The sequence below is a fragment of the Cajanus cajan genome, chromosome 10, assembly GCF_000230855.2.
Source record: "Cajanus cajan strain Asha chromosome 10, NIPB_CcT2T_4, whole genome shotgun sequence".
In the NCBI taxonomy this organism is placed as follows: domain Eukaryota; kingdom Viridiplantae; phylum Streptophyta; class Magnoliopsida; order Fabales; family Fabaceae; genus Cajanus; species Cajanus cajan.
Genome location: NC_138526.1, coordinates 45,799,961 through 45,824,723, shown reverse-complemented (window position 1 = coordinate 45,824,723; position 24,763 = coordinate 45,799,961). Strand labels below are relative to the sequence as shown.

Genomic DNA, 24,763 nt, shown 5'->3' with positions numbered 1-24,763 from the left:
ATTTTTATTTATTATAACTTTTAACTGGAACATAATTTATATATTATAAATGTTTTTCAATATAAATTTTAATTAGGCTCAGGTTCATTTCGTATCCCTAGTTTTCAATCATACAAATTAGGTTTTTCAAATTTTACAAGTTTGCGATTTTGGTTTCTTCACCGGTATTAAATTTATTAAATATATTTAATTAATTTTATTGACATGACTTTGGATGATGATGTTTCATTGATCTGGCAATTGACACATTTCTTATATAACTTATTGACATGATTTAATTAAGTTAACAAATGTGTTATAACACATTAATTTTCACATCATTAAAATGAGTTGAGTATTTATCCAAAGATTAATGCAAACATCAAAATTATATAATTATATAATATCTGAAACACTCAATTTGTGCAATTAAAACTCAAGATCAAACTTACTTAATGTGATGCATGTGACACCCTTACTACCCCAACACATATATTGTAATAAATCTATCAATTACAGTAAAAGGGTTCACATGAGAAACTTCGAACAACCACGTTAGCAGAAATATAACACATAACACACAAGAGTTTTTACAAATTGTTTTCAAAATAATATTACAGTACCAAATTCACACGAATATTTCGCTCCTAAAAATCCTTTGCCCCGATGTCACAATATCAGAGCATTTCCCAAAATAAAACTGTTGGCATCCTATATGCCACTTGCAGCCGGATCTTCTCCACCTAAAATATCCACAATTTATACGGTGAGAAAAGAAGATATCTATATGCAAAGTACATCCAAACACACCATGTTAAAATCTCATCATATTTTCTTTATTTAATAAAATATTTACGAGCATGTATCATAATTTATCAATCCATCACAATCCATTTAAATTTTATAATTAACACTATCATTTTTACCTTTCCTCATTCACATCAATATAACAATTATCTCAACATCTATAATTCATGCCAATTTCACAATTAACACTATGCCAAGACCTCACCATATCTGACACAAGTGATACAGGTTAATTGCCTCACTCAACCCACACCAGACCAGGGTCATGCCCTCCCTGTAGCATCACTTACCCAGGGGCCATGCCATCCCTAGTCTTTTGGTGTGAGGAAACACAATCACATTACAATCAATACAATCTCTTGCAATTAACCCCATGTCAGGGCTGCCATAAACGACATAAGTGGTGTGTGTTAATTGTCTTACTCATCCCACACCATGCTAGGGTCACGCCCTCCCTGTAGCACCACATACCCAGGGGTCGTGCCATCCCTAGTCATCGACGTGAGGCACCACAATCACAATCAAAATCACATTCATACATCATCTCATCTTATAACTCAAATTCATATCACGTACGCAATTCCATATCACATACATAACAAATAAGTTCAATAGAATAGGGTTTACATACCCCTCAAGCAATTCACATCAATATCATTAATTCTTAACAAGTAATATAGCAATAACTTTCATTAATATAATAATCAATAGAATAATTAATATAAACAGTAAAACCCCTCATTATTCCAAAATCTAGCTCACCGCATTTTCCTTACAATTCATTCTTCTTCACAGATCATCATTCCTACACTTAGGCATATTTATAAACCTCAACACAGATAATTTTAATAGAACCAATAATTCTCCAAATCAAATAATTGTAAAATCAATCATAATCCTAAGGAATTCTTCCTCTACCCAATTCCCTCATGTACTATACATATAAATAATCCCCTTTTCCCCCGTACCTGAATAGATAGGAACTTGGGCAGAACCTCCTCCTCTCTTTCCTTAGATAGTAACTGGAACTAGGGCAGAACCTCCACTTCTCTCCTTAAACAATAACCGGAACTAGGGCAGAACCTCCACTTCTCTCCTTAAACAATAACTGGAACTATGACAGAATCTCCTCCTCAAGATTCCTCTTTCTCTCCCTCCTCTTTCTCTCTCTCTCTCTCTCTCTCTAAATTTTTTCACCCTTCACAGTTATAATTTTTCACCCCCCCATGCCTCCTATTTATAGGCAATCTGGGTTACCCGGAACGGCCCGTACCGATTTCGGAACGGCCCGTTCTGGAACCTTCGAATCTGTGCAAAATTTTCAACTGGAACGGCCCGTTCTAAAATTGGAACGGCCCGTTTCCAAAAAGTAGAACGGCCCGTTCTAAAACCAGAACGGCCCGTTCTCACTCTCAGCAGAACGGCCCGTTCTCCCTCCGGAACGGCCCGTTCTCCTTCCGGAACGGCCCGTTCTGGGCCCGTTCCCAACTTAAAATTTCAGTATCCTTTTATTGCTTGGAACGGCCCGTTCCAACTTTGGAACAGCCCGTTCCAAGTTACCCATTTACCCCTCAAACTTTAATAAAACTGCAAAAATGCAATTAATATTTACAAAAATACCCCTAAAACTTAATAAATTTACGAAAAGACTCAATAATAATATTAAAATAATAGGGTGTTACAATGCATGAGGGAACTAAAATTGTAATTATATATTTTATTTTTATATAAAAAAAGTAAAAAAAAAACATTTATCCTACATAATACATAAGATAAAATAATTGTTAATTTAATATAAAGGATTACAATAAACAAAGTATCTGGCAATACAGAAGAACCAAGAACCTAAAGTATTGATTGGATTTGGTGATATGAATTTTTAGGAGAGTGCATATCTCCGATGACATCATCAAAATATGCCCCAAAAGAAATAAACAAGTAAAACTAAAACAAGACACGAAAATTAAGACTTGTTCCACTGACACACAAGAGCCTGGCCCAGCTGATAAGCAAAAGGGATTTAAGACGTAGGCATGGAGAAATTACAAATTACAAAAAATTACAACTGGGTTGGGCTAACAACTAACAAGAAGAGAGAGATGACCAATTCAAAGGGACAAAACCATAATGATCATAAGTTCATAACATATACCAAAAGTTGAGAACACATTGGAAGGGCACAAAGACGTTTTCTTGGCCTTGCAACCGCGTGGAAGTTTCCAACCAATCCCTACTCAATAACTTTTCCCCTTTCACTCGGCGAATCACCCTACCCCACTCATCTCTACACATGTCACCTTCATCTTCTCTTATATATATTATCCCACCTTATTATTCGAAAATATGCAAACGGTAACTTACCTCAAAAATAACAAAACCAAGTACTAGGATGTCACACAACATGGAGGATCTCCCACCTGGTTTTCGCTTCTACCCAACAGAAGAAGAGTTACTTGCCTTCTATCTTCACAACCAGCTCCAAGGACAAAGACATGACATGAGTAGAGTTATTCCGGTCGTTGACATCCACGGCGTAGAGCCATGGACCCTCCCAAGTAATTCTATTAATTCACTCATCATTCTATACTATGTTTCTAATTCAAACACAAATGAGTTTGCTAAAATGGTTTTGCCTGACTGCCTGTGATCAGGCCTTGCAGGGGAGCTTTGTCGTGGAGACACTGAGCAATGGTTTTTCTTTTCCCCAAGACAAGAGAGAGAGGCCAGAGGAGGCAGACCCAACAGAACCACCGCCAGTGGCTATTGGAAGGCCACGGGCACTCCTGCCCATGTTTACTCTTCTCATAACAAAGTCATTGGCATGAAGAAAACCATGGTGTTTTACAAAGGGAAAGCTCCCACGGGGAGAAAAACCAAATGGAAGATGCATGAGTATAAAGCCATTGAACACCCCCCTGACCAATCCAACACTACCCCTCCAAAGGTATACATATACATATATATCATTATTATTACTAGCAAAAACAAGAGAGCTAGTTTTAACAATCATGCACTATCACCACTCACCAGCATAAAACACTTTTATACTTTCAATCAAATTGATGCTGCTTTCACATTTCGTATACATTCTGATGCTACTATAGTGTTTTTTGTTGTTGTTGTGTCATGTGTATAGTTGAGGCACGAATTCAGCTTGTGTAGAGTTTATGTGATATCGGGAAGCTTTCGGTCGTTTGATCGACGGCCACTAGAGGGATATTCAAGAGCTGTTGATGGGGACAGAGGTGGTGCTTCAACAAGTGCTCAACAGAGAGCACCCGTGGTGGATGGATCAAGCTCTTCTGAAACTTCCCATTCTGGAGGAGGAGGTGCTGCTCTTACCTCAGAGGCTGTGGCAGGGTCAAGTGGAACAAATTGGAATCAAAGTAATAATAGCGTTGAAGAACCATTTTGGGAATGGGAACAGCTAAATTGGCCATGACCCTTAGGCCTTAAGTCAAGAACATGCATAGACCTCTTCATTGAAGTAACAAATCAGGGCCAGAAATTAATCATCTAAATTGTAGGCGTAGTTTGGTAGGGGGCGTTATGTGACATAATCATTAATATTTGTTGTTTAGCATAAGATTGGTTTTCCCGGGAAAAATAAGATCCAAGCTGTCAATCTCCTTTGAACCTTTCTTTCTTAGTTACAAGTTAAGATGAAATTAATTGACATGTGGCAATTTCCTATTCCATGATGTCTACACAAGTGTTTCTTTCCTTCAAATTGTATCTAGTTCATTCACATGTGTTGTGAAAAATAGTTAGACCACTTCAAGTCTTGAATTAGGATCAGAACTTCGAAATTACTGCTGTCTGTTCAATCGATTCAAATAATATAAACTTTTAATAAGATTTTCAAATAGCATGCTTGAGCGGGTTAAGATAATTTAAGTGGAGTACAGGTAAGAGTCAACTGAGATTACGTTTTTATATTCATGTATTGAAAATCTGGTCAAATTCTGGGTGTTTTTCCTGCAGCTGGGAAAGGGATAGAAAGAGAAATGCATTCTTTCTGGCAGAAATTTTCAAATGCATGTTCTGTTGTTCATATTAGGATCATTACTATTTAAAAACTACATATCGTTTATATGATTTTATAAAATAACATGTGTAATGGATTTAATCACCTACTAAATTATCTAAGAATGTGCGTAAGAATTGAGAGTTGGTTGCGAACAAGAATAACGATGTTATATCTAACAATTATTTTCCTTTTTAATAATAATTTCCCGTCGATGTCAAAGTTGGTAACTTCGCGTGAAACGAATTCCCATAAGGATTAATTAACGACTAACATAAATCCGTCATTCCGTAAGAAATAAAAATATCACTATTTATTTTTACTAAGTAAGCCTTTGAACTCATACTCTCTAAGTAAATTTCTTATCATTATACCATTTAAATTAATGTTATTTTTTTAATTTTACTGATTAATAAATTCCTAAGCTATCTCATTTTTATTGCTATTATAATATATATATATATATATATATATATATATTTATTTATTTATATTTACAGCTTTCCTATTATATATTTAAAACTCTTATTTTTGGAATATAATTTCCTTAGTTGCATAACTGATCAAATGACTGGATTACCCTTGTATCAAACTGGAAAATTACTTCAAACTATCCCACCTTACTTTTATAAAAATTAAGATTTTTTTTGTATAGTTGTATAAATTAAGATTAACATTTACTATTTAACTCATTTAATACATAATAATAGTTATTAATTTGTAATTAAAAAATAAAAGAAATTTAAATAAGAATTAACGTTAGTTCTTTTAATTTATTTATTTTTAATTGTATGAATTAATCATTTATAAAGTTATCTTAATTTTATATTTAGAACCTTATTCAAATAATCTCTCTATTTCACAGTGATTTTAACATTTGGAAAATATCATAAAAATAAATTATGTTCACTCTTTTCAATGTAACATTAATTAATTTTTCTTAATTTGTCTTTCTTAAATTATTCCATCACCATAATTAAAAATAATGTGTTTATTGAGAGAATGAACTATTTTATTAAAATTGTATTAAAAAAAAGTGATACATTTATTGTTATTTATGTGCAAAAATTTTAAATTGTAGTCATTACGGAAGTGTTTGAACAAATTTATACAATGTGTTATCTAAATTATATACATATATAAACACTATATTTTAACATATAACTCATATTTAAAATTTATATAAATAAATATTTTTAAGCATAAAAAATATATTTTAGATTTATGATAAATAATTTATATTGTGATACAAATTTATTTTTATTTATTGATAATTTATTTTAAAATATTAAATTTTAATTCATAAATAATTATGTTAAATAAAAAATAGATAAAAATTTAAAAGAATTTCAAAAAACTCTCTTATAAAAAAAAAGTTCTAAAAACAATCTCACACAAAAAAAAGGTTTATGTTTAATATATATAAATTGATTACTTAACCTATGTGATAACTTACTAGAAAATACCTATGTTTGAATCTTATCATTAATGTAATAGTTTATTTTCTTCATTATTTCATTGAAACTAGTTTTATGTTATTCTTCATTGCCCCTTTAGAAGTTTTTGCTTCTCTTTCTAAATTTTTTTTGTTATTATTCTTTATTTTTTCATTTCCCTTAAAGAAAAATTTACCTCTTGCACCCAAATTTCATTTTCCCCATCATAAAAAAAATACTCATAACTTTTTTTTTCTTCTAAAATTCCACATCTATCTTAATGAAAATTTCTTTGTCAAAGGTATGCAGCATCTGCTTTATTTTTGGTTTCGATACTATTTTTGATTCTATAGGTATTTTTTGTACAAAATTTTAAATCATAACATTATTGATTACAACTAACTAATTTAAATATGAATTAAGTAATTTTTTTTTCTTATATACAAGAACGAAATTGCATACAAATTTATTAAATAAAAATTTAATTAACTTATTTATCTAAACAATCAATGAGATTAAGACTTTTTAGATACCTGCCATTAACTTATTTAATACGTGATATTAATCATTAATGTGCCATTAAAATAATAAAAGAATATTTAAATACAAATTGATCTCAATCTCTTTAATTTAATTTTTTAATTCTACTGATTACGGTAGTTATTTTTTTTAATTTAATAAGGGGCTTAAAAATCCGACAAAAAAACTAGAATTCACGAGGGAAAAAACAACAAACCTATCAATTAGCAATAAAAAAATGTACTCAATTTAGCGAAGAGTTAAAACAATGTACTCCCTCAAGGAGAGTTAATCCTAACTTAGCAAAATTATCAGTTACTTGGTTTGTTTCTCGGAAGTCATGAACACAATCTAATTCAAAAAAATCTCTTGACATCCTGACAATCTAGTTGAAAAGAGAGTAACATGGACGTATTCGGGACACCCATTATTTAAAAATTGAACAACAATAGAGGAATCAGATTCTATTATAATGTGAGAATGTAATAATAAAAGAATCTTTAACTACAAATTGAGCTTAATTGACTGAGTCAACTCAAACAACTTCAAATAGAGTTAGGTTGAATTTGAAAAATGGTGATCTAAATGAAAGTGAGACTTTTCGACTCAAGTTGATAAACCAAATGGACTCAAGTCAAGCTAATCTAACATAGGGATGACAATGAGACCCCGTGGGACGGATAGTAGGATACTTGTGAATTATTTAAAAAACTTTAAGGTTATATTTGATGTTAAGTATATTAAAGATAAATAATTAATATTAATTTTTAAACTTGTAATTAATGATAATTTTTTTGAAACATTAAAATAAATAAAAAAATACAAGATAAAAATATGAATATTTAAACAATATTATTTAGTAGGTACCCGTAGGTATGGATACTACCATTTCCGTCCTGATCTTATTTATAAACAAATAAAAAAATATCCATACACGTTACCCGCATATATCTATTTAGCCTACCAATTTATTATTTGTGATGGGTTTTATTTGCACATATTCGTGAGCATAAATATTTTTGTCATCCCTAATCTAATAAGTTTTGGATGGCTTTGATGACTAATATGATATATAATGTTCTAAAAAATAATTATAATATTTATAATTTGAAATAGTTATAAAAGAAACAAAACACGTGAAATTTAAAGTTTTGTCTTAAACCATCGGAAATAATTATTTAGTAAATAACTAATTTTGTATATATATTATTAATAAAAAGTATTTATCAATTTTGTTAGTGATTAATAATCTATGTTGAAGAATAAAGTTGGCCACCTTTAATGCATCTCCTCTTCCAATCGTTTTTTTTCTAGACACAAAACTTTAACTTTAGACTATATTTAAAGAGATTAAATCTAATACCACTTAGACCAACAACTTATTAGTAAATAACTAAATTAATAATATATAAAGAAGAAATTACTTTTATTTTTATTAATACTATATTATAAATAATAAATACAATAATTGATAATATATAAGAAATAACTCTTCTCATTTATATTTTTATAAATTTTTCACTAATAAGATTAAATAGTACATTAATTTTTGTGTCTTTGCCTGTTTTGATTTAATAATTTATTTTGAATATATATAGATTCATATGAAAAATTAATGCATTTAATAATTATATTAATAAATTTTACTTTATAAATATTATATTATAATTAATAAATATATTAAACAATATTTTGTAAGGAAATAATCAGCTTATTAATATATTTAGATTTTTTCATTAATAACATCAATGTTATACTAATTTTGTGGTTTTATTCGTATATTTAAAAAATATTGCTTTAATGACTAAATATTTTATTAATATTTGTGCCTATTTTGCACTTAATTTTTTAAAAAAAAAAATTGGCCCATTAAAATATATTTGATGAATAATAAGAATTAAAGAATAAAGGAAAATGCAAACCAAAAGTCGTAAGTTCAAATAGTTCAACACTTAAACTCTTTAATTAAGGACTGAAGTTCAATTTCGTCTTGAATATGAAATTATGAGTGAAGGTATTACTTTACCTTTATAGCAAACACTAACTTGATGAAAAAATAATCATATTATCTATGTCTTTATATATAAGACTTTTTTCCCCTTTTTTTTTGCTTGTTTCTCGTTGTAAAATCACATTCTATTTGTTAGTTACATAAATAATATCCTCTTTAAAATAACTTTATTTAATAAACAATTATTTTAAATAAAATATAATAAATACTTCAAATTAATTAAATAAAAACTCTCTATTACTTATTAGGACCGGAGAAGATAATAAACAAAATAGATACATAGACACCTCTCTTCCAAATATTATTTTTAAGGAAAGGAAAAGCATCATGTTGGGCATGTTACTTGACGATTCCTATTTGTCTGCATGTAATTAATTGCTAAACTCTTTTAATAAAACACAACAACAAATCACCTTCCTCCATTCTGCACAATTTCCCTTCTACTTTTCTACACCGAAAATATGGCCACTCGCTTCATGTTATTCTCCGCACCGCCTCCGACCAAGCCTCACCAACCCCTCCACTCACCTACCCCTCTTCCCCAAACACACCACACACCATCAACAAAACGCAGAGCCACCAGGATCCACAGCACCAGCAAGTTTGGAAACTTCCTTCAGTTAAAGCCTCAGCACCAACCTCAAGCCTTGGATTTCGACCTTCCATGGTGCCACCCTTCTGATCGCGCCACTTTCGACGTCATCATCATCGGTGCTGGCCCTGCCGGCACAAGGCTCGCGGAGCAAGTGTCTCTCTATGGAGTCAAGGTTTGTTGTGTTGACCCTGATCCTCTACTTATGTGGCCTAACAACTATGGTGTGTGGGTCGATGAGTTCGAGAGCCTTGGTCTTGAGGATTGCCTTGACAAAACTTGGCCTATGGCGTGTGTTTATCTTAGTGACACCAAGACCAAGTACTTGGATCGTTCTTATGGAAGGGTTGGTAGGAGGAAGCTGAAGGAGAAATTGATTCAACGCTGTGTCTCCAATGGGGTTAGGTTCCACAAGGCAAAGGCATGGGAAATTCAGCACAAGGAGTTTGAGTCCACTGTTTTGTGTGATGATGGGGTAGAGCTGAAGGGGAGTTTGGTTGTGGATGCAAGTGGATTCGCTAGTACTTTTACAGCACTTGATGAGGTGAAAAGGAAAAACCGTGGCTTTCAGATTGCTCATGGTGTTTTGGTTGAAGTGGATGATCACCCTTTTGATTTGGACAAGATGGTTTTGATGGATTGGAGGGATTCTCATCTGGGGAATGAACCTTACTTGAGGGCTAGCAATTCAAGATTTCCTACTTTCCTCTATGCAATGCCGTTTAGTTCCAATTTGATATTTCTTGAAGAGACTTCACTTGTTAGCCGTCCAGTGTTGTCATACACGGAAGTGAAGATGAGGATGGTTGCAAGGCTGAGAAACTTGGGGATTAGAGTGAGGAGTGTGTTGGAGGATGAGAAGTGTTTGATTCCAATGGGAGGGCCTCTCCCAAGGAACCCTCAAGAAGTGATGGCTATTGGTGGAACTTCTGGGGTGGTGCACCCCTCCACTGGCTACATGGTGGCTAGAACAATGGCTGTGGCTCCTATTGTGGCTGCTGCTATAGCTGAGTGCCTTGGCTCCACCAGAATGATAAGAGGGAAACCACTTTATTCTAAGGTTTGGAACAGCATGTGGCCAATTGAGGAGAAGTTGGCGAGGGAGTTTTACTCTTTTGGAATGGAGACTCTCTTGAAGCTTGACTTGGATGGAACAAGGAGTTTCTTTGATGCCTTTTTTAACTTGAAGCCTTATTACTGGCAAGGGTTCCTCTCTTCTAGGTTGACTTTCAAGGAGCTTCTGTGGCTAAGCATAACACTCTTCGGACGTGCCTCCAATCCTTCTAGGCTTGATATTGTCACAAAGTGTCCATTGCCATTGGCTAAAATGATGGGCAATATCTCTTTGGAATGCATTGGATGATGGAGAGTGTTTGTCAAGTGTATGCTGGTTTTTGAACTTGCTTTTTGATTTGTCGAGTTTTCATTGATCTGATAATTTTGCTCCTGATTTAAAATCGTATCTGTTCAGTTGAATGTGAAATAGACATCCACATCTAATGCTCTTTTGGTATTTGTCTCCTCTGCCTTTATAGTTTTAGGCTGATCTCGAAGTCACTATTCCACTACTTATGCACTTTTGTCATTTGTTTATGTCTAATGAGTGAGGCAATATATCTAATTTGACTTAGTTTTATGAAAATAAAATTGTCCAAAATTAAAATTGGGTTTTTACTGGTATTTTAAACTAACTTTAAATTGATTTTTAGGTAAAAATAAATAAATTAAACCGACTCTGAATTCTCTGCAATCCCAGCCTCTCCAGCAAAATATTAACTTTTTATAATTTATTATAAAAACAGTTATTTTAATATTCTCACTTTTAACAACCATCAGAAGAAAATCTAATGGTCAATTTCTCTGCTGCAGAGACAGGACCGCCACACAATCCAAATTATAAAACATAAGCTGCTTTAACAGACAGAGAGAGCAAGTTATAATATTGAGCTAGCTGTGAGAGGTGCGTATAAGAAAGCTATGTATATAAACAATATGATTATGCAAATTCAATGAATTACACTATCAGAAATGCTCTGAGATAAAAATAAAATAAAATCAAACATAACATAAATATTCTAATATGAGATTTAAATTACAATACCCTTTCTGTGATTTAAAAATTACAATTTGTTTTTCAAGTAAAAGTATGATACACATATTATTATAGAGATAATATTTTAAAGAAATTTTCATTTTATGCAATTCTAAACATCACATTGTGTACTCTTTTTTTTTTTTTTTTTTTTTTTTTCTTTCCATATTATAAACAGCACAATAGTCTATGAAATTATAAATTATCAATAATTTTAATTCTCGAAAACATAATAATAGATCAAATTAACTTGTATACCGGTTGAACCATTCAATAACTTCAAAGGATAGATGAATCTTCAAACATTGGAACCAGCACTTGCACATCTAGAATGAATTCATATTGGGTATTCTTTTACCTAAAAATATGTAGTAAGGGTTCGGTCCACCATCATTTAGACAGGCCTTGATGCCTATCGAATACAAGTCCTCTTGCTTGTTGAAGTCCAAACAGTTGGTATATGAAACCATGTTGACGATGGATTACGAGTTGTTATAGTAAGAGAAGTAAGAAGTCACTTTTCCATGAACCCATTCATATCCTAGCACGATTACAGACCCATAATGCCTTCTTCAACCTTTACCACGCTTGCGCAATGACTGACCTGCTGAATGATGGCTCGCCCTATGCACCACCCCTTCAATTAGAGCCAATCACCACTTCCTCTTCTATGATGATAACCTCGGTCTCCTAATCCACCTCATTGGTGAAGACGAGTCATTGGACACGTTCCCCAATATAGACAAACTTACTATACCCTCCACTCCAAGTGGGTAACATCAAACGTACGATGTGACATCAGCATCGAGTCACCTCGTCACATTGGCTAAAAATTAGATCATTCTCTAACCGACAAGATAAAGAGATAAATAACCGATTTTATCTTAACTAATAAAAATATCAACATAAGTGAAAAAATCCTAAATCACATCGATGTACACGCATTATATATATGAGATACTCATATCTATAAAAATCAACTTAAGTATCATAGTCTCTTTTGTAATTATTACCTTCATCTTGGAATGACTAACTTGCAAAACAGAGGAGGTTCACCAATTTCATCAAAAAAGTTGTCCCTAAACCAACATCAGATGAGAACACCTACCAAGACTCTTCAGTTGAAGATCGATCAAATAACTCAACCATATCTAATGAAATAAAACATGCAACTTTAGCAAATAGCAACGAACTTGAATTGAAAAGTCTACACACAATTGCAACTCATTCTGTCTCAAGTGAAGCAACAACAATGGCAAAGTGAACTCCATTACTTACCTTATTTATAATATCTCAGTAACAATAAATGAAGCAACACACCCTTTGATAACCATTAGATCAAAAGCGATCTAGTGATTAGCTACACGTGACTTTAAACTTCCCAACTGTTGTAACCATCCCCATGAAGTGTAAAAGACACAACATCGTTCCCAATATGCCTTTGAATAACATTGCGTTAACCTTGTTCATCTCTCTCTCTCTCTCAATCTTTTAAGGCTGGGGGCATGTATACAAGATGGACCATTCAACTACTTGGAATTGATAGTGCATGTTCGGCAACCTCGAACATCGAGGCATCCTCACGAGTCTAAGTACACTTGATTGACAACATCAAACATTGAGGCACCCTTGTGAGTCTAAGTGCACTCGATTAGTAGCCTCAACACCAAGGCACCTTTGCGAGACCAACTACACACAATTGGCAGGTCTTTTTCTTCTCATTTTTAAAATTTAATGTCTTTAAAATTTTACTATTAGATTATTGCTTTCTACTTCTAAAATTTTACAATTCTATCCTTAAAATACAATCAAACCATGGTAAAAATGTTAAAAGTGGAGTTTGAAGCTTAATCTCATCCACCAAATCGTGTAATTTGTTTAGTTTGTATATAAAAATGTATTATATATTGATATATACAATTACATTATTTGTTAATTACATTTTTCTAAATATTTATACAAAATTATTAAAAATTGATAAAAAAAAAACTTATTATTAAAAAATTTATCATAATTAATAAACATGTTTACACATTTTATTTCTTAATTAATTTTTCTTGAAAATGATGGGTCCATTTAAAAATGTACCAAAAAGTTTTGCATCAGCGCCATCGAGTTACGAAAATACGACTAACCGGGGTGAAAGTGAAAACCGGAAAGTGTCGAGAAGAAGAGAGTTGGGCGAAACTGCAACTTGCGTGTCTCCTTTTTCTTTGTTCTTCCATGGATCCTTGATCCAATTCCAAACCATGCCAATGAAGCCAATTCAGCTACCGGAGCCGCCCAGCCCCACGCCGCCCAGAGGCACTCCGGACATCTTCGAATCCGGCGTCCACACCATCGTCCGCCGCGCCGTCGTTATCGGCAACGGCTTCCCCTCCTCCGAGAATCACAGCATCGGTTTGCTCCGCGCCCTTGGCCTCTCCCACAACCACCTCCTATACGTACGTTTTTCTTTTTCATTCTCAATCTTCTAACCAACTCTCTCTCTCTATTCTCATTCTTCTCTTTGTCGCAGCGCGTTACGAGGCCAAAAGGTGGAATCGACGCTTGGCTCCAATGGCTTCCCCTCTCTCTCCATAAAAAATTTCACTATCTATTTTCCGTGTTCCGCGCCTTCTCCTCCAAATCTCACTACCTGCCTATCACTTCGCACCCTAGCGGCTTGTCCGCTATTCTCGAAGCTGATGCCAAACACATCGTCAATTTGGCTCGCGAGACTTACGAAAAGTGAATTTATGTTCTACTTCTTTTAATTCTGATTTGATGCGTTGGAAATAATGAATGTGATTGATATTTTCATTTGGTTTTGCCAGGGAGGGACCGTTGTTGGTGGTTGCATCTGGAAGGGACACAATCTCCGTTGCTAGTTCTATAAAACGTTTGGCTCCTGATCTTGTTTTTGTTGTTCAGGTTTGCGCTCACGTTTCGTGTCGATTTTGTTCATACAACTTCGATGTGATATCTTGTAAAGTCTCAGTGGTGGTGTTTTTGTTCAGATAAGCAATGTGATTCAATTCAAACTGTGGTATATATGTATTTACTTACACTAGGTTTTGCTTCTTTGTTAAAACTTAAAAGCGTAACTGCTGTATTTTAGTTGTTTTTTCTTTGCTTTGAAACTGCAAGGTGAAGTAATGAAGTAGGTTAAATGCCTTAAAATCCAACATATGGTTGACAAATGTTGGTGTTGCATTCTGACATAGGACTAGCAACTAGCAACCTACTTTTTTTGGCATGGCAATTTTCTATTTTAGCTTTCAGCTGTTATGCCAGTTTAGCTCTATGATGCCATGGCATGTCTTGAGTCTTACAGGAGACCGAGAAGACTCTTCACTTCTTCAATACTCTCTTTCGTGTCTAGAGCTTGTCTTTCTTTTGCTTTATTTTATTTGCATGGTACTATTTGTCTTAATGTCTAACTGATGTTTTTGGCCAAATAGTTTTAAGATGCTAAGCTGAGTCAGATGTTTTGAACTCTCAATTTATCCAATGAAAATAAATAATTTGTGCTTATTCTTAAGAAATATGAAATTGTCTATTAATGGGTCTCAATTTGCACTGTATGTGGTGGTGACTAATTGCACTTTGATATTTCTGTGCCGTTCATTGCTTCATTTAAGCATTGGTTTTGATTTGTAACTGATTTTTTCCCCATCTGGACAGATACAACATCCAAGGTCTCATTTGGATAGGTTTGACATGGTGATTACACCTCATCATGATTATTATCCTTTGACTCCAGAAGCACAGAGTCAGGTTCCTAAGTTTCTTAGAAGTTGGATAACTCCACGTGAGCCTCCAGATAGTCATGTGGTATGTGTAATGTGCTGCATATGATGTGATTGCGATTAGATTTTACTATACTGGAGATAATGAAATTACTTTGATGTTACTATTGTCTATCGCTGAGGATTTTATATGTGATAATTTACATTAGGTTCTGACCTTGGGAGCCTTACACCGAATAGATTTTGCTTCACTTCGCAGTGCTGCTCTTACATGGCAAGATGTGTTTGCACATGTTCCAAGGCCATTGCTCGTGGTCAACATTGGAGGACCAACAAGTAATTTCTATTATCCTTATCCTACTAATGTGTCCTAATTATTTCTTGCAGTTTTTCTGTGCTTAAATTCGAATATCTTCTTATTTGGGATAAATCTTTATATCATTGTAAGTGAAATGCTGGGGTGCATTAAAATTGTTAAGTTTGTGAAAAAAGAAGGAATAAGTAATAATATACCCCCAAAAGGAAAAAGAAAAATTGTTGGGATCCAATTGCAAGCTATGGGACTTGTGTCCATATTAGAAGTATGGCTTTTCTAATGTGGGGCTCATATCATATTATCACAAGGCCTTGTGCTCTCCAATTACAATGGCTAACTTTTGTGTGTGATTCTCCCAAGGTTCTTATAAAAAATCCTAGGGAATTAGGGGAATCAACAGAGGAAAGATGTTGTACATGAGTAGAAACCATATGAGGACTTTGCAGACAATTGGCAGTTGTTGTTTTGCTATATTGAAATTTACATTTTACAGTAGTACTGTAGTGATGGTTTAAAAGAAGACTGAACTTCTTGTAGAGTAACAACCCTAGGTCAGAATTGCAGTACAAATGATTTTTTTTTTCTATACATAAACCTTCTCATGAATTTAATAATTAGAAATTTTAGTGGTAGAGCTAGCTTTTCCTACCATGCATGCACATGCGGGGAGGATGGGATTGGGGGGCAGTGGGGACAAGAAAAATTTGAAGTTTTATCCGGTCTAATTGTCTAAAGGCTACAGGGATAAGGATTTGTGTTTACTGTTTAATAACTTCAGTGGCCAAAAGGTATATTAGTTTACCTAATATCCATTATATGTACAGAAAACTGTCGATATGGTGTTGATCTTGCAAAGCAGTTAGCAACATCTTTGCTCAGCGTTCTTGGTAGTTGTGGGAGTGTAAGAATATCCTTTTCAGAGAGGACTCCACAAAAGGTATAGTCATACCACGAGGTTCCTTACAAGCAGGTATCATTGAGCAATTTTTTTCATCTCTGACACACGTTTTGTTTCCTTTGTCTTTTAAACAGGTATCCAATATTATAGTGAAAGAACTTGGGAATAATCCAAAAGTTTATATTTGGGATGGGCAAGGTAAATATTTATTCAGGTTTAGATTAAATTATATATTTAATCCGATTTTTGAAATTTGTTGTAACATATAGAAATGTTTAATTCCTGTTGCTAACACAATTTTCAGAACCAAACCCCCATATGGGGCATCTGGCTTGGGCTGATGCATTTGTTGTCACAGCAGATTCAGTTAGCATGATTAGTGAAGCTTGCAGCACCGGGTATGTTTGTCAAAAGAATTTCTATGATTAGATTTCCCAACTTGGATCTCTAAATGATTTTACTGAGAATTTAGCTTTTAGAGAGTCCATTGGTGCCTATCCCCAAAGACTGTTGTTGTTATTGTTGTAAATTGATGCATGTATTTTAATTTCTGATATTTGTCTTTAAGAAATCAGTTTTGTTTCTCCCACAGGAAGCCTGTGTATATTATGGGAGCTGAGCGATGCAGATGGAAGTTCACAGAATTCCACAAATCATTGAGACAACGGGGAGTTGTTAGGCCTTTTACAGGGTCTGAGGATGTAAGTTGGAGCCTTACTTACTCATCAAGAACATGAATTAAAATTAATATGTGGAAGGATGTTTGTCTTGGAATTGTATATCTTGTGTTGTCAAATATTCATGTTTTAATAGGTATATATTTCCTTAATTTTTCAGATGTCGGAAAATTGGAGTTATCCACCCCTTGATGACAATGCTGAAGCAGCTAAACGGGTTCATGAAGCGCTTGCTGCCCGAGGGTGGAAACTGAAGATATAGAACACAATTATTTGTTCACACAATACTAATTTTTATTATGTTTTGTTAAAGGCCTTAGCCATTTGTTACTTGGAAGATAGTTTCCTAAATATCAAATTTCTTTGATAGCACGAATAGAAAATGCGGATCGGATGTTCGTTATTCTTTCCACCATAACAATATTCAAGGATGTAATATAATATAAGGTTAATTGTACCATTGCGGCTTGCAAACTTGACATTTTTGTGCCGATTGGCACATTTTTAATAAATGAGGTGAATAAAAAATTGTTTGTGCTGTAAACAAACTGTACTGTTCTTTTTTACCCCTCCCCTTTCCTTTAATCTGCTCCTTTATCTTGTGATCATTTAGCTTCGTGTCTACTGATAAAGTATGAGTTTAATATTTTTTAATTTCTTTAAATTTAAGATAAATTTACTTTTTGTTCTCAAATTTAAAATTAATTTTTAGTCTGTGATTTAAAAAATAATTAATTTCTAAGTTCTTCAAGACAACATGTACATTACTTGCAAAAACATATAAAATTAGATATGTAATATTAGTTGAATTTTGATGTGATATTTAGGATTTATGATTTAGAATTTTGTGCAGCTACTGTGAGACCCTTTTTTGACTTTTTCCTTTCTTCCACAAGACCTCATCCTCTCCCTCTCATTTTTGAACTGAAGCCTCTTTCCTTCAATCCTCTAAAACTCTTTTCTCTCCTTATTTGAACTCAAGGTGGTGGTGCTGAGTTGTGAGGTGTGCTAGCTGGTGTTGGGATCCCCTCTCCTTTCTCTTGCATTCGAAGCTCATTAGTTCTCTTTTCTCCTCCGTTCAAAGCTTCCCGGAACTCGGAATCTTCACCCGAGGTAAGGGAAGCTAGTATTTTTGTTCTTTTTCGCTATTTTTGGTTGTGGACGAGTTCTAGAAACTCGTTGGATGCTTGTAGATGGTTGATTCGTGGCTGGATTAAGAGAAACTTGTTGTTTTTGGGGTTTCGGGGTGTTGAGGAATTTTGGGGAATAGCCTTGATTGTTGTTGCATGTTGGAAAAGGCAGTACTTTTGGACTCTTGGATGAAAATGTAGTGTTTTGAACCTATTGCATGTGAAGTTTTTGGTCTTTTCGCAGGTTTTTGATGAAATTTTTCGAAAAAGGTTGGCTGCTACTGAGCTTCGCGCTGAGCGGGGTTCTTCGCGCCTGGGCGCGCGGCCATCAAGAGACCCCATTTGGTCAAGCTCGCCGAGCGCCATGATGAGTGCGCTGCGCGCACTTGAGATTGTGGGTCTCTGGCTGGCCCGCGCTGAGCGTGACTTGGACCGCGTTGGGCGCGATACCAGTTGTGGCAGGTTTTGTGATCCTTCCTTTGGGCGCTGGGCGCGCCCCCTTGTCTCGCTGGGCACGAGACTCCTTAGGAGTCTCTGCCTTGTGGGCGCTGGGCGCAATTTGAATTGCGCTGGGCGCGAGACCAAGGGAGGTCTCTACCTCCCCCGCGCTGTGCGCGTGGTTCGGTGCGCCGGGCGCATGAGACTCCTTGAGTCTCTGCCTGGCCAGCGCTGGGTGCAATGGCGATTGCGCCAAGCGCGAGAGGGCCTTGGGTTCTCTAGGTGAGTCCCGTCGGGCGCGGGTACACCTGCGCTGGGGCGCGTTGGCCCCTGGTGCTCTCTGGTTGCGCCGCGCTGGGCGCAACCACGTGTGCGCCGGGCGCGGAGATGAAATTATTGAATATGATGCTTATGTTGAGTTGAATTGAATTGGAAAGTTATGACATGACGTCTAGTAGATAACGTTGAAGTTGATATTAAATTGTTCTGGTGAATGGACTAAAAAGTAGTTTTATATTATAGATGATATGTTGAACCGTGAAATTGATGTGTTGTCGGTATAGTTGTGTTGTACTGTGTGTTGCTATTGTTTGTTGTAGGCCGAAAGGCTGAAGTGTTGTAGGCCGAAAGGCTGAGGTGTTGTAGGTCGAAAGGCTGAGGTGTTGTAGGCCGAAAGGCTGAGGAGTTGTAGGCCGAAAGGCTGAGGTGTTGTAGGAGATCTCCGAGGTGATATGCGTGACGACGCATCTTGTGTGTGTTGGTGAATCTGTGTGGAAATAACTGACTGGATGCTAATTGACGATTCGTTGGTGGTTGTAATTGCTGTTATTGTTAAAAATTTTCCATATGTTGTTCCTTTTTATGCTAGCTTACCCTTTGTGTTTCCATGTGGTTGGACTGCTATGATCGTACTGTGTACGGGAGCAGAGCAGGGATAGGCGGTAGATAGTGATGAATCGGCAGCTGATAGATGGAGCTGACTCCTATGGATGCTTTGTTTTGGTTTGGTCATTTGGCATAGTGACTTTTGATGTAATCCTTATATATTGCATACTCTAACTCTAGTCGGATTTGGAACATATGTATATATTTATATTCTAGACACTATATCTATATACTCGTTCTATTCTGTCTAGTGTTTCCGGTGTGCTATAATTGTGAGTGTTGCGGCCTGCCGGGTCGTTACAGCTACAATATTTGAGTACAGAGAATGAGATAATTTTTTTTTTCTCTTTAAATTAGAAGGATTAAAAGATTAATTTTAAGTTTGAGAGAAAAAAAATAATCTCATTGAAGATACATAACAACATATTCAAGTATGAAATATGAAGTAAAAAAAATGTTTAAATTTTTTGAACTAAAATGTAAGAAAATTTTAATTAAATCAGTTTTATTTAATGGATCTTAAACCAAAAATATCTATAAGACAATAAACGTGAGTACTATCTATTACAATATAGGTGTAGTTAAAGATATTTTAGCAAATATAATGTTTATTTTATGTAAATTCATGAAAATTAAATACTTTTAATTAACTTTCTTAATATATACATGGGAAATTGATATTTTTTGCTCATATATATTATTAAAAGTAGAACCGTCTATTAACAAAATTTTCTGTTCAACACTATATAGTCCTAACCCACTTTTTCTAGAAATTTTAAGCCTTCAAAATTCAAATATTTTATATTAATTGTAAAATAAATTTATTAGCATTTATTAAATTTAATGATGTTAATGTCAATTAAAGACACTAACTTATATCAACTTTGTTACAAATTTTCTCAACTTTATATTATTCAATTCTCATTTTGCACTTATGTCAAGAAGATGGAAGATGTATTTTCTTATCACATATGTATTTAGGAAATTTGAAGCAATATTGAAGGAAAAGTGAGAAGTTGATAAAAACTTTGTGTTGAGCATGAATTTTAATAATTTGTTAATGCAAAATAATTAATTTTGCAAGTAAAGGAATAGAAGAATATTTATTAATATTTAATTGAATGTATTGATATATTTCGTCATTAACACTTGAATGCCTTATTTATTATTTTTTTTTATAGAATTGTACTTGAGATATTTTTCATCATTTTTTTTCTTATTGTTTCTCTATTTTTCTTTTCTTTATTATTTTTTATTTTTCTCACATACATCATAGTAATTTAATTTGAATTTCTTTAATTAATTATTTTTTGACAGAACGAATTAAAGATTGAATTTTTTTAGTAGCTAAAATCCAATCATTTTTTTTATATAAAATTATAATTGTTATAGAGTATGTTTAATACAATTATTTTTAAGTATTAATAATTATGATAAATTATAAATTATATAATATTGTTACAATTAGTATTGACTAATAATTTGAAATCGTAATATATTAGTACTTATATATATATATATATTTTGTTATATTAACTAATAACTTGATTAAAAAGTCAGTTAAAAAAATAGTAAATACAGCATGATTATTATTAATTATAAGGAGAAAAATATTTTTAAACACAATTATAAAGTTGCTGAAAAATTAGTACTGAAGAGATCGTACCTACTCATGTAATAATCGAGGTTGTGATAATATTTTTTGACAACTATAGTTTATTTTTTTAAATTAAGTAATAGAAAAAATGCACATTCTTACACTATTAAATTTTTACTGTATATCAAATTATTATAGTAGAATAATTGACATTGATAATTTAAAATTATATTTAACTATTATATATATATATTATTAATTTTATAATGAGATTAAATTTCATTAAATTATTGTTTAAAAAATAACAAATAATATAATAATAATTATTAATTTATAAATAACAATAAATTGATATTAATATTAATTGTAAGATAAAGTAATTGATAATTAAAAATTACATTTAATTAATATTTTTATATATTAATCATTACATTAATTAAGAGATTGGATTTGATTAAATTTTAATTATAAAAATAATTAATTATAAGAAATTAATTGTTTGACAAAACTATAATATTGCTACAATCAGTATAGAGGAGTTGATAATTTGAAATTATATTTAGTATATATATATATATATATAAGAATATAATATTATAATATTTAAAAGAAATAATATATTTTTTAAAAGATAAAATAAGATTTTATTATAATTTATTTGTATATGTGATTGCTAAAAGATGGTAATAAATAATATACTTCTTTTTTTTTAGGGGAAATAATATACTTCTGTATCTAATTTGTAGTGTTATAAAGACAATATAATAATTTTAGCAATTCAGTTGCTATAAAACAATATATAAAGACAAATATAAAAAATAAATTTAAATTATAATTATAGTTAAATGTAAAAATGAATTTAAGTTCAAAGTTACACAACATATAAAATGATGAAACTATTCAATTATAATGTCTTTATATTTAATGGAGTATGGAACTTGAATCTATTAAATAATGAAGATAAATATTTGTAACTTTAAATGCAAAATTAATCTTAGTTAGAAACTAATATATTTGTTTATGTAATAAAATTTTATAATTTATAGTTTTTTCATCGATTAAATTTATATTTTTATATTAAGATTGTAATTAATAATTAATGTAATATATTAATTATTATTATTTTAAAATATAATAACTTATACATATATAATTTTTCAAATGTAGTGTATATTAAATATTCTTAAATAATTAAATCTTTCATATTCATCCTAACACTATTTATTAAATTTAAATATATTAAATTTTAGAAAAACAAAATGATAAGATTTTTATTGCAAATGTTACCCTACATGCATGTAGCCTTTCATTTAATTGAATTTTTTAAGATTGTTGTTGGAGTTTTTTTTTTTTTTTCAACAAATTTATGAGTTGGTTAAACATCAAAAATAGTATTTTCATTATTACATATAGGTGTTGAAGAATAAAATATAAACTTTATATTACACATTATGATGTAAGAATTAATTCATATCTACAAGTATGCGAATGAACTAATTTTTTGTTATCTCACACACAAACATGTACTAGTATCTCCGAGGAGAATACAATTTATTTGAATTGACACTGCCAACAGCTTTTCATTTTGAGTTAATGTAATGCTAAAACTCACGATTGAATAATTTTATGTATGGCCCAAAAATGACTCAATCTGTGTGGGTGTCTAACCAAATCCCTTCGTATGTACTTGTGTTTGTGGAGTTTGTTTTTGGCTCGAGTCCCTCATGTATTGTTTTCGTTTGTAATGATATATATGATACCCAAATATTCAATAGTATACTTAATTATTGGTCTTACCATCATTCGTTAGTTTAGTTGGTGATTTTGTCATATTCGTGGTAGGAACGTCACATTACATAATCAAGGAAAAATGCTTTTGGTACGATGTGGAGCAAGTAAGTTCTTAACAACTCCTTCATTACAAACCGTATCAGAATCAGACTTGAAAGAAACATGGAGAATCTTGACTAACCAACTTTATGCATTCTCTATATATACTCAAGCAACACTGGAAGATTACCATATATATATCATATCCTTCAAAAGAGCACCTGCAATATCCGATTGTGATGGACTCAGGGAAAGAAGAGGGTGTGGCAGTAGCAGCAGCTACCAGCCCGGAATCGAAGAGGACCAGGAGCAATGGCAAAGGGAAAGGCATTCTTAATGCTGCTCCTCCTTCTGCTACTGTGGTTTCCACAAAAGCTACCCCACTCCCAAGAGGTGGATGGAAAAAGGGTGTTGCAATCCTGGATTTCATCCTTAGGCTCGGAGCCATCGGTTCTGCTCTAGGTGCTGCTGCCATCATGGGGAACAATGAACAGATTCTTCCATTCTTCACGCAGTTCTTTGAGTTTCATGCTCAATGGAGTAATTTTCCACAGTTCCAGTAAGTTTATGTTCCATATTAAACATGGTGTGTCCAATTTTGGATATCACATAACAATAACATTTTCTCTCCTTTAATTCAAGTACAGATTCTATTCATGGAGTTCACACATGCTTAAATTTTCATGGCAAATGAAATCATAAAAAGACGTAAATCTAGAAGTTATTATTATGTTATGAGTCTACTTAGACTCTGAATACAAATTTAAAAGAATTTTTGAGAAATTCTCTTCTGAATAGAGTCTGATTGGATATATGTGTAGAAGAAATTTTGAGAATTTCTTCGCTCTCAAAAACTCTATGTTAAGAAGACAAGCTTTCAAAAGTTATTCTAACTTGTATTAAAACAGGTTTTACAATTCTGTTCTTTGTGTTCTTAAATACCATGAGATTCATGATTTATGGTCTAATCAATACTACTAACACACATGCATCATAAATGAGCTGACAAATAGTTACACTAATGAGATTTAAATGCCATTCTTTTAATTGGATCTTTTAAAATGCAGGTTTTTTGTGTTTGCAAATGGAATGGCAGGTGGATTCCTCGTCCTTTCCTTGCCATTTTCGATAGTCTGCATTGTTCGTCCTTTTGCAGTAGGGCCAAGGCTTCTACTAGTGATCGTAGACATAGTAAGCTTGAAAAATTCAATATGAGTATAGATAATGCATTGATCAAATGAGCATGGGTTTGTTCTAAAATATTTGACTACAATTAATGTTGCAGTTGGTGATGGCTTTAGTGATGGCAACTGCTTCGTCTGCTGCAGCTGTTGTGTACTTAGCTCACAATGGAAGCCAAGATGCCAATTGGATTGCCATTTGTCAACAATTCACTGACTTCTGCCAGGCTGGCAGTGAGTCTGTGGTGGCTTCTTTCGTTGCTGCGCTTTTCTTAATTTGCTTGATTCTGGTGTCCGCTGTGGCTCTCAAAAGAGGTTGAAAGGAGAAATTAATTGAATGTAAATTGCTAAATGGTGCTGCTTCAGCTTCACAGAAGTCGCTCTTATATAATTATTATTGTCAACTTGTATGAGTTTGTGGTGTCACTCATGTTTACTACATTAAAATGAAATATATCATGTTCAAGGTTTCTGCTTCCTACAAATCCAGCGTTGTATATCCCAGCACAAGGCTAAAAGCCCCATAATTCCCTTCCATTTCTAATTGTACGTAGTTATTAAAAAAATTATAATTATTTAACTTTTTTATTAATTGAAGAGTATAATAGTACATTAAA

The 24,763-nt window shown here is 32.9% G+C and overlaps 4 protein-coding genes and 1 long non-coding RNA gene across 5 annotated transcripts; 4 read left to right on the top strand and 1 right to left on the bottom strand.

Moving 5' to 3' along the window:
* Positions 1-520: 520 nt before the first annotated feature.
* Positions 521-2,988, bottom strand: LOC145952711 (uncharacterized). The gene is made up of 2 exons (XR_014430230.1): positions 1,755-2,988; positions 521-722 (listed from the first exon to the last, which is right to left on the bottom strand). It is a non-coding gene; the product is annotated as an uncharacterized LOC145952711 (long non-coding RNA).
* Positions 2,989-3,119: 131 nt separating this feature from the next.
* Positions 3,120-4,658, top strand: LOC109817336 (NAC domain-containing protein 90). Its single transcript, XM_020382567.3, has 3 exons — positions 3,120-3,341; positions 3,438-3,730; positions 3,923-4,658. Exons 1-3 carry the CDS (start codon positions 3,176-3,178, stop codon positions 4,226-4,228), a joined length of 765 nt encoding a protein of 254 aa, XP_020238156.1. The 5' UTR covers positions 3,120-3,175; the 3' UTR covers positions 4,229-4,658.
* Positions 4,659-9,101: 4,443 nt separating this feature from the next.
* On the top strand, positions 9,102-10,884 carry LOC109817329 (capsanthin/capsorubin synthase, chromoplastic). The gene has a single exon (XM_020382560.3). The coding sequence runs from the start codon at positions 9,241-9,243 to the stop codon at positions 10,732-10,734; it is 1,494 nt and encodes a 497-aa protein (XP_020238149.1). The 5' UTR covers positions 9,102-9,240; the 3' UTR covers positions 10,735-10,884.
* Positions 10,885-13,569: 2,685 nt separating this feature from the next.
* Positions 13,570-17,633, top strand: LOC109817318 (mitochondrial fission protein ELM1). Its single transcript, XM_020382539.3, has 10 exons — positions 13,570-13,907; positions 13,982-14,193; positions 14,280-14,376; positions 15,130-15,279; positions 15,404-15,530; positions 16,335-16,447; positions 16,543-16,606; positions 16,713-16,806; positions 17,001-17,109; positions 17,246-17,633. The coding sequence occupies exons 1-10, from the start codon at positions 13,713-13,715 to the stop codon at positions 17,345-17,347; spliced, it is 1,263 nt and encodes a 420-aa protein (XP_020238128.1). The 5' UTR covers positions 13,570-13,712; the 3' UTR covers positions 17,348-17,633.
* A 5,441-nt stretch (positions 17,634-23,074) lies between these two features.
* On the top strand, positions 23,075-24,623 carry LOC109817352 (casparian strip membrane protein 5). Its single transcript, XM_020382582.3, has 3 exons — positions 23,075-23,524; positions 24,033-24,156; positions 24,251-24,623. The coding sequence occupies exons 1-3, from the start codon at positions 23,115-23,117 to the stop codon at positions 24,464-24,466; spliced, it is 750 nt and encodes a 249-aa protein (XP_020238171.1). The 5' UTR covers positions 23,075-23,114; the 3' UTR covers positions 24,467-24,623.
* Positions 24,624-24,763: the final 140 nt, after the last annotated feature.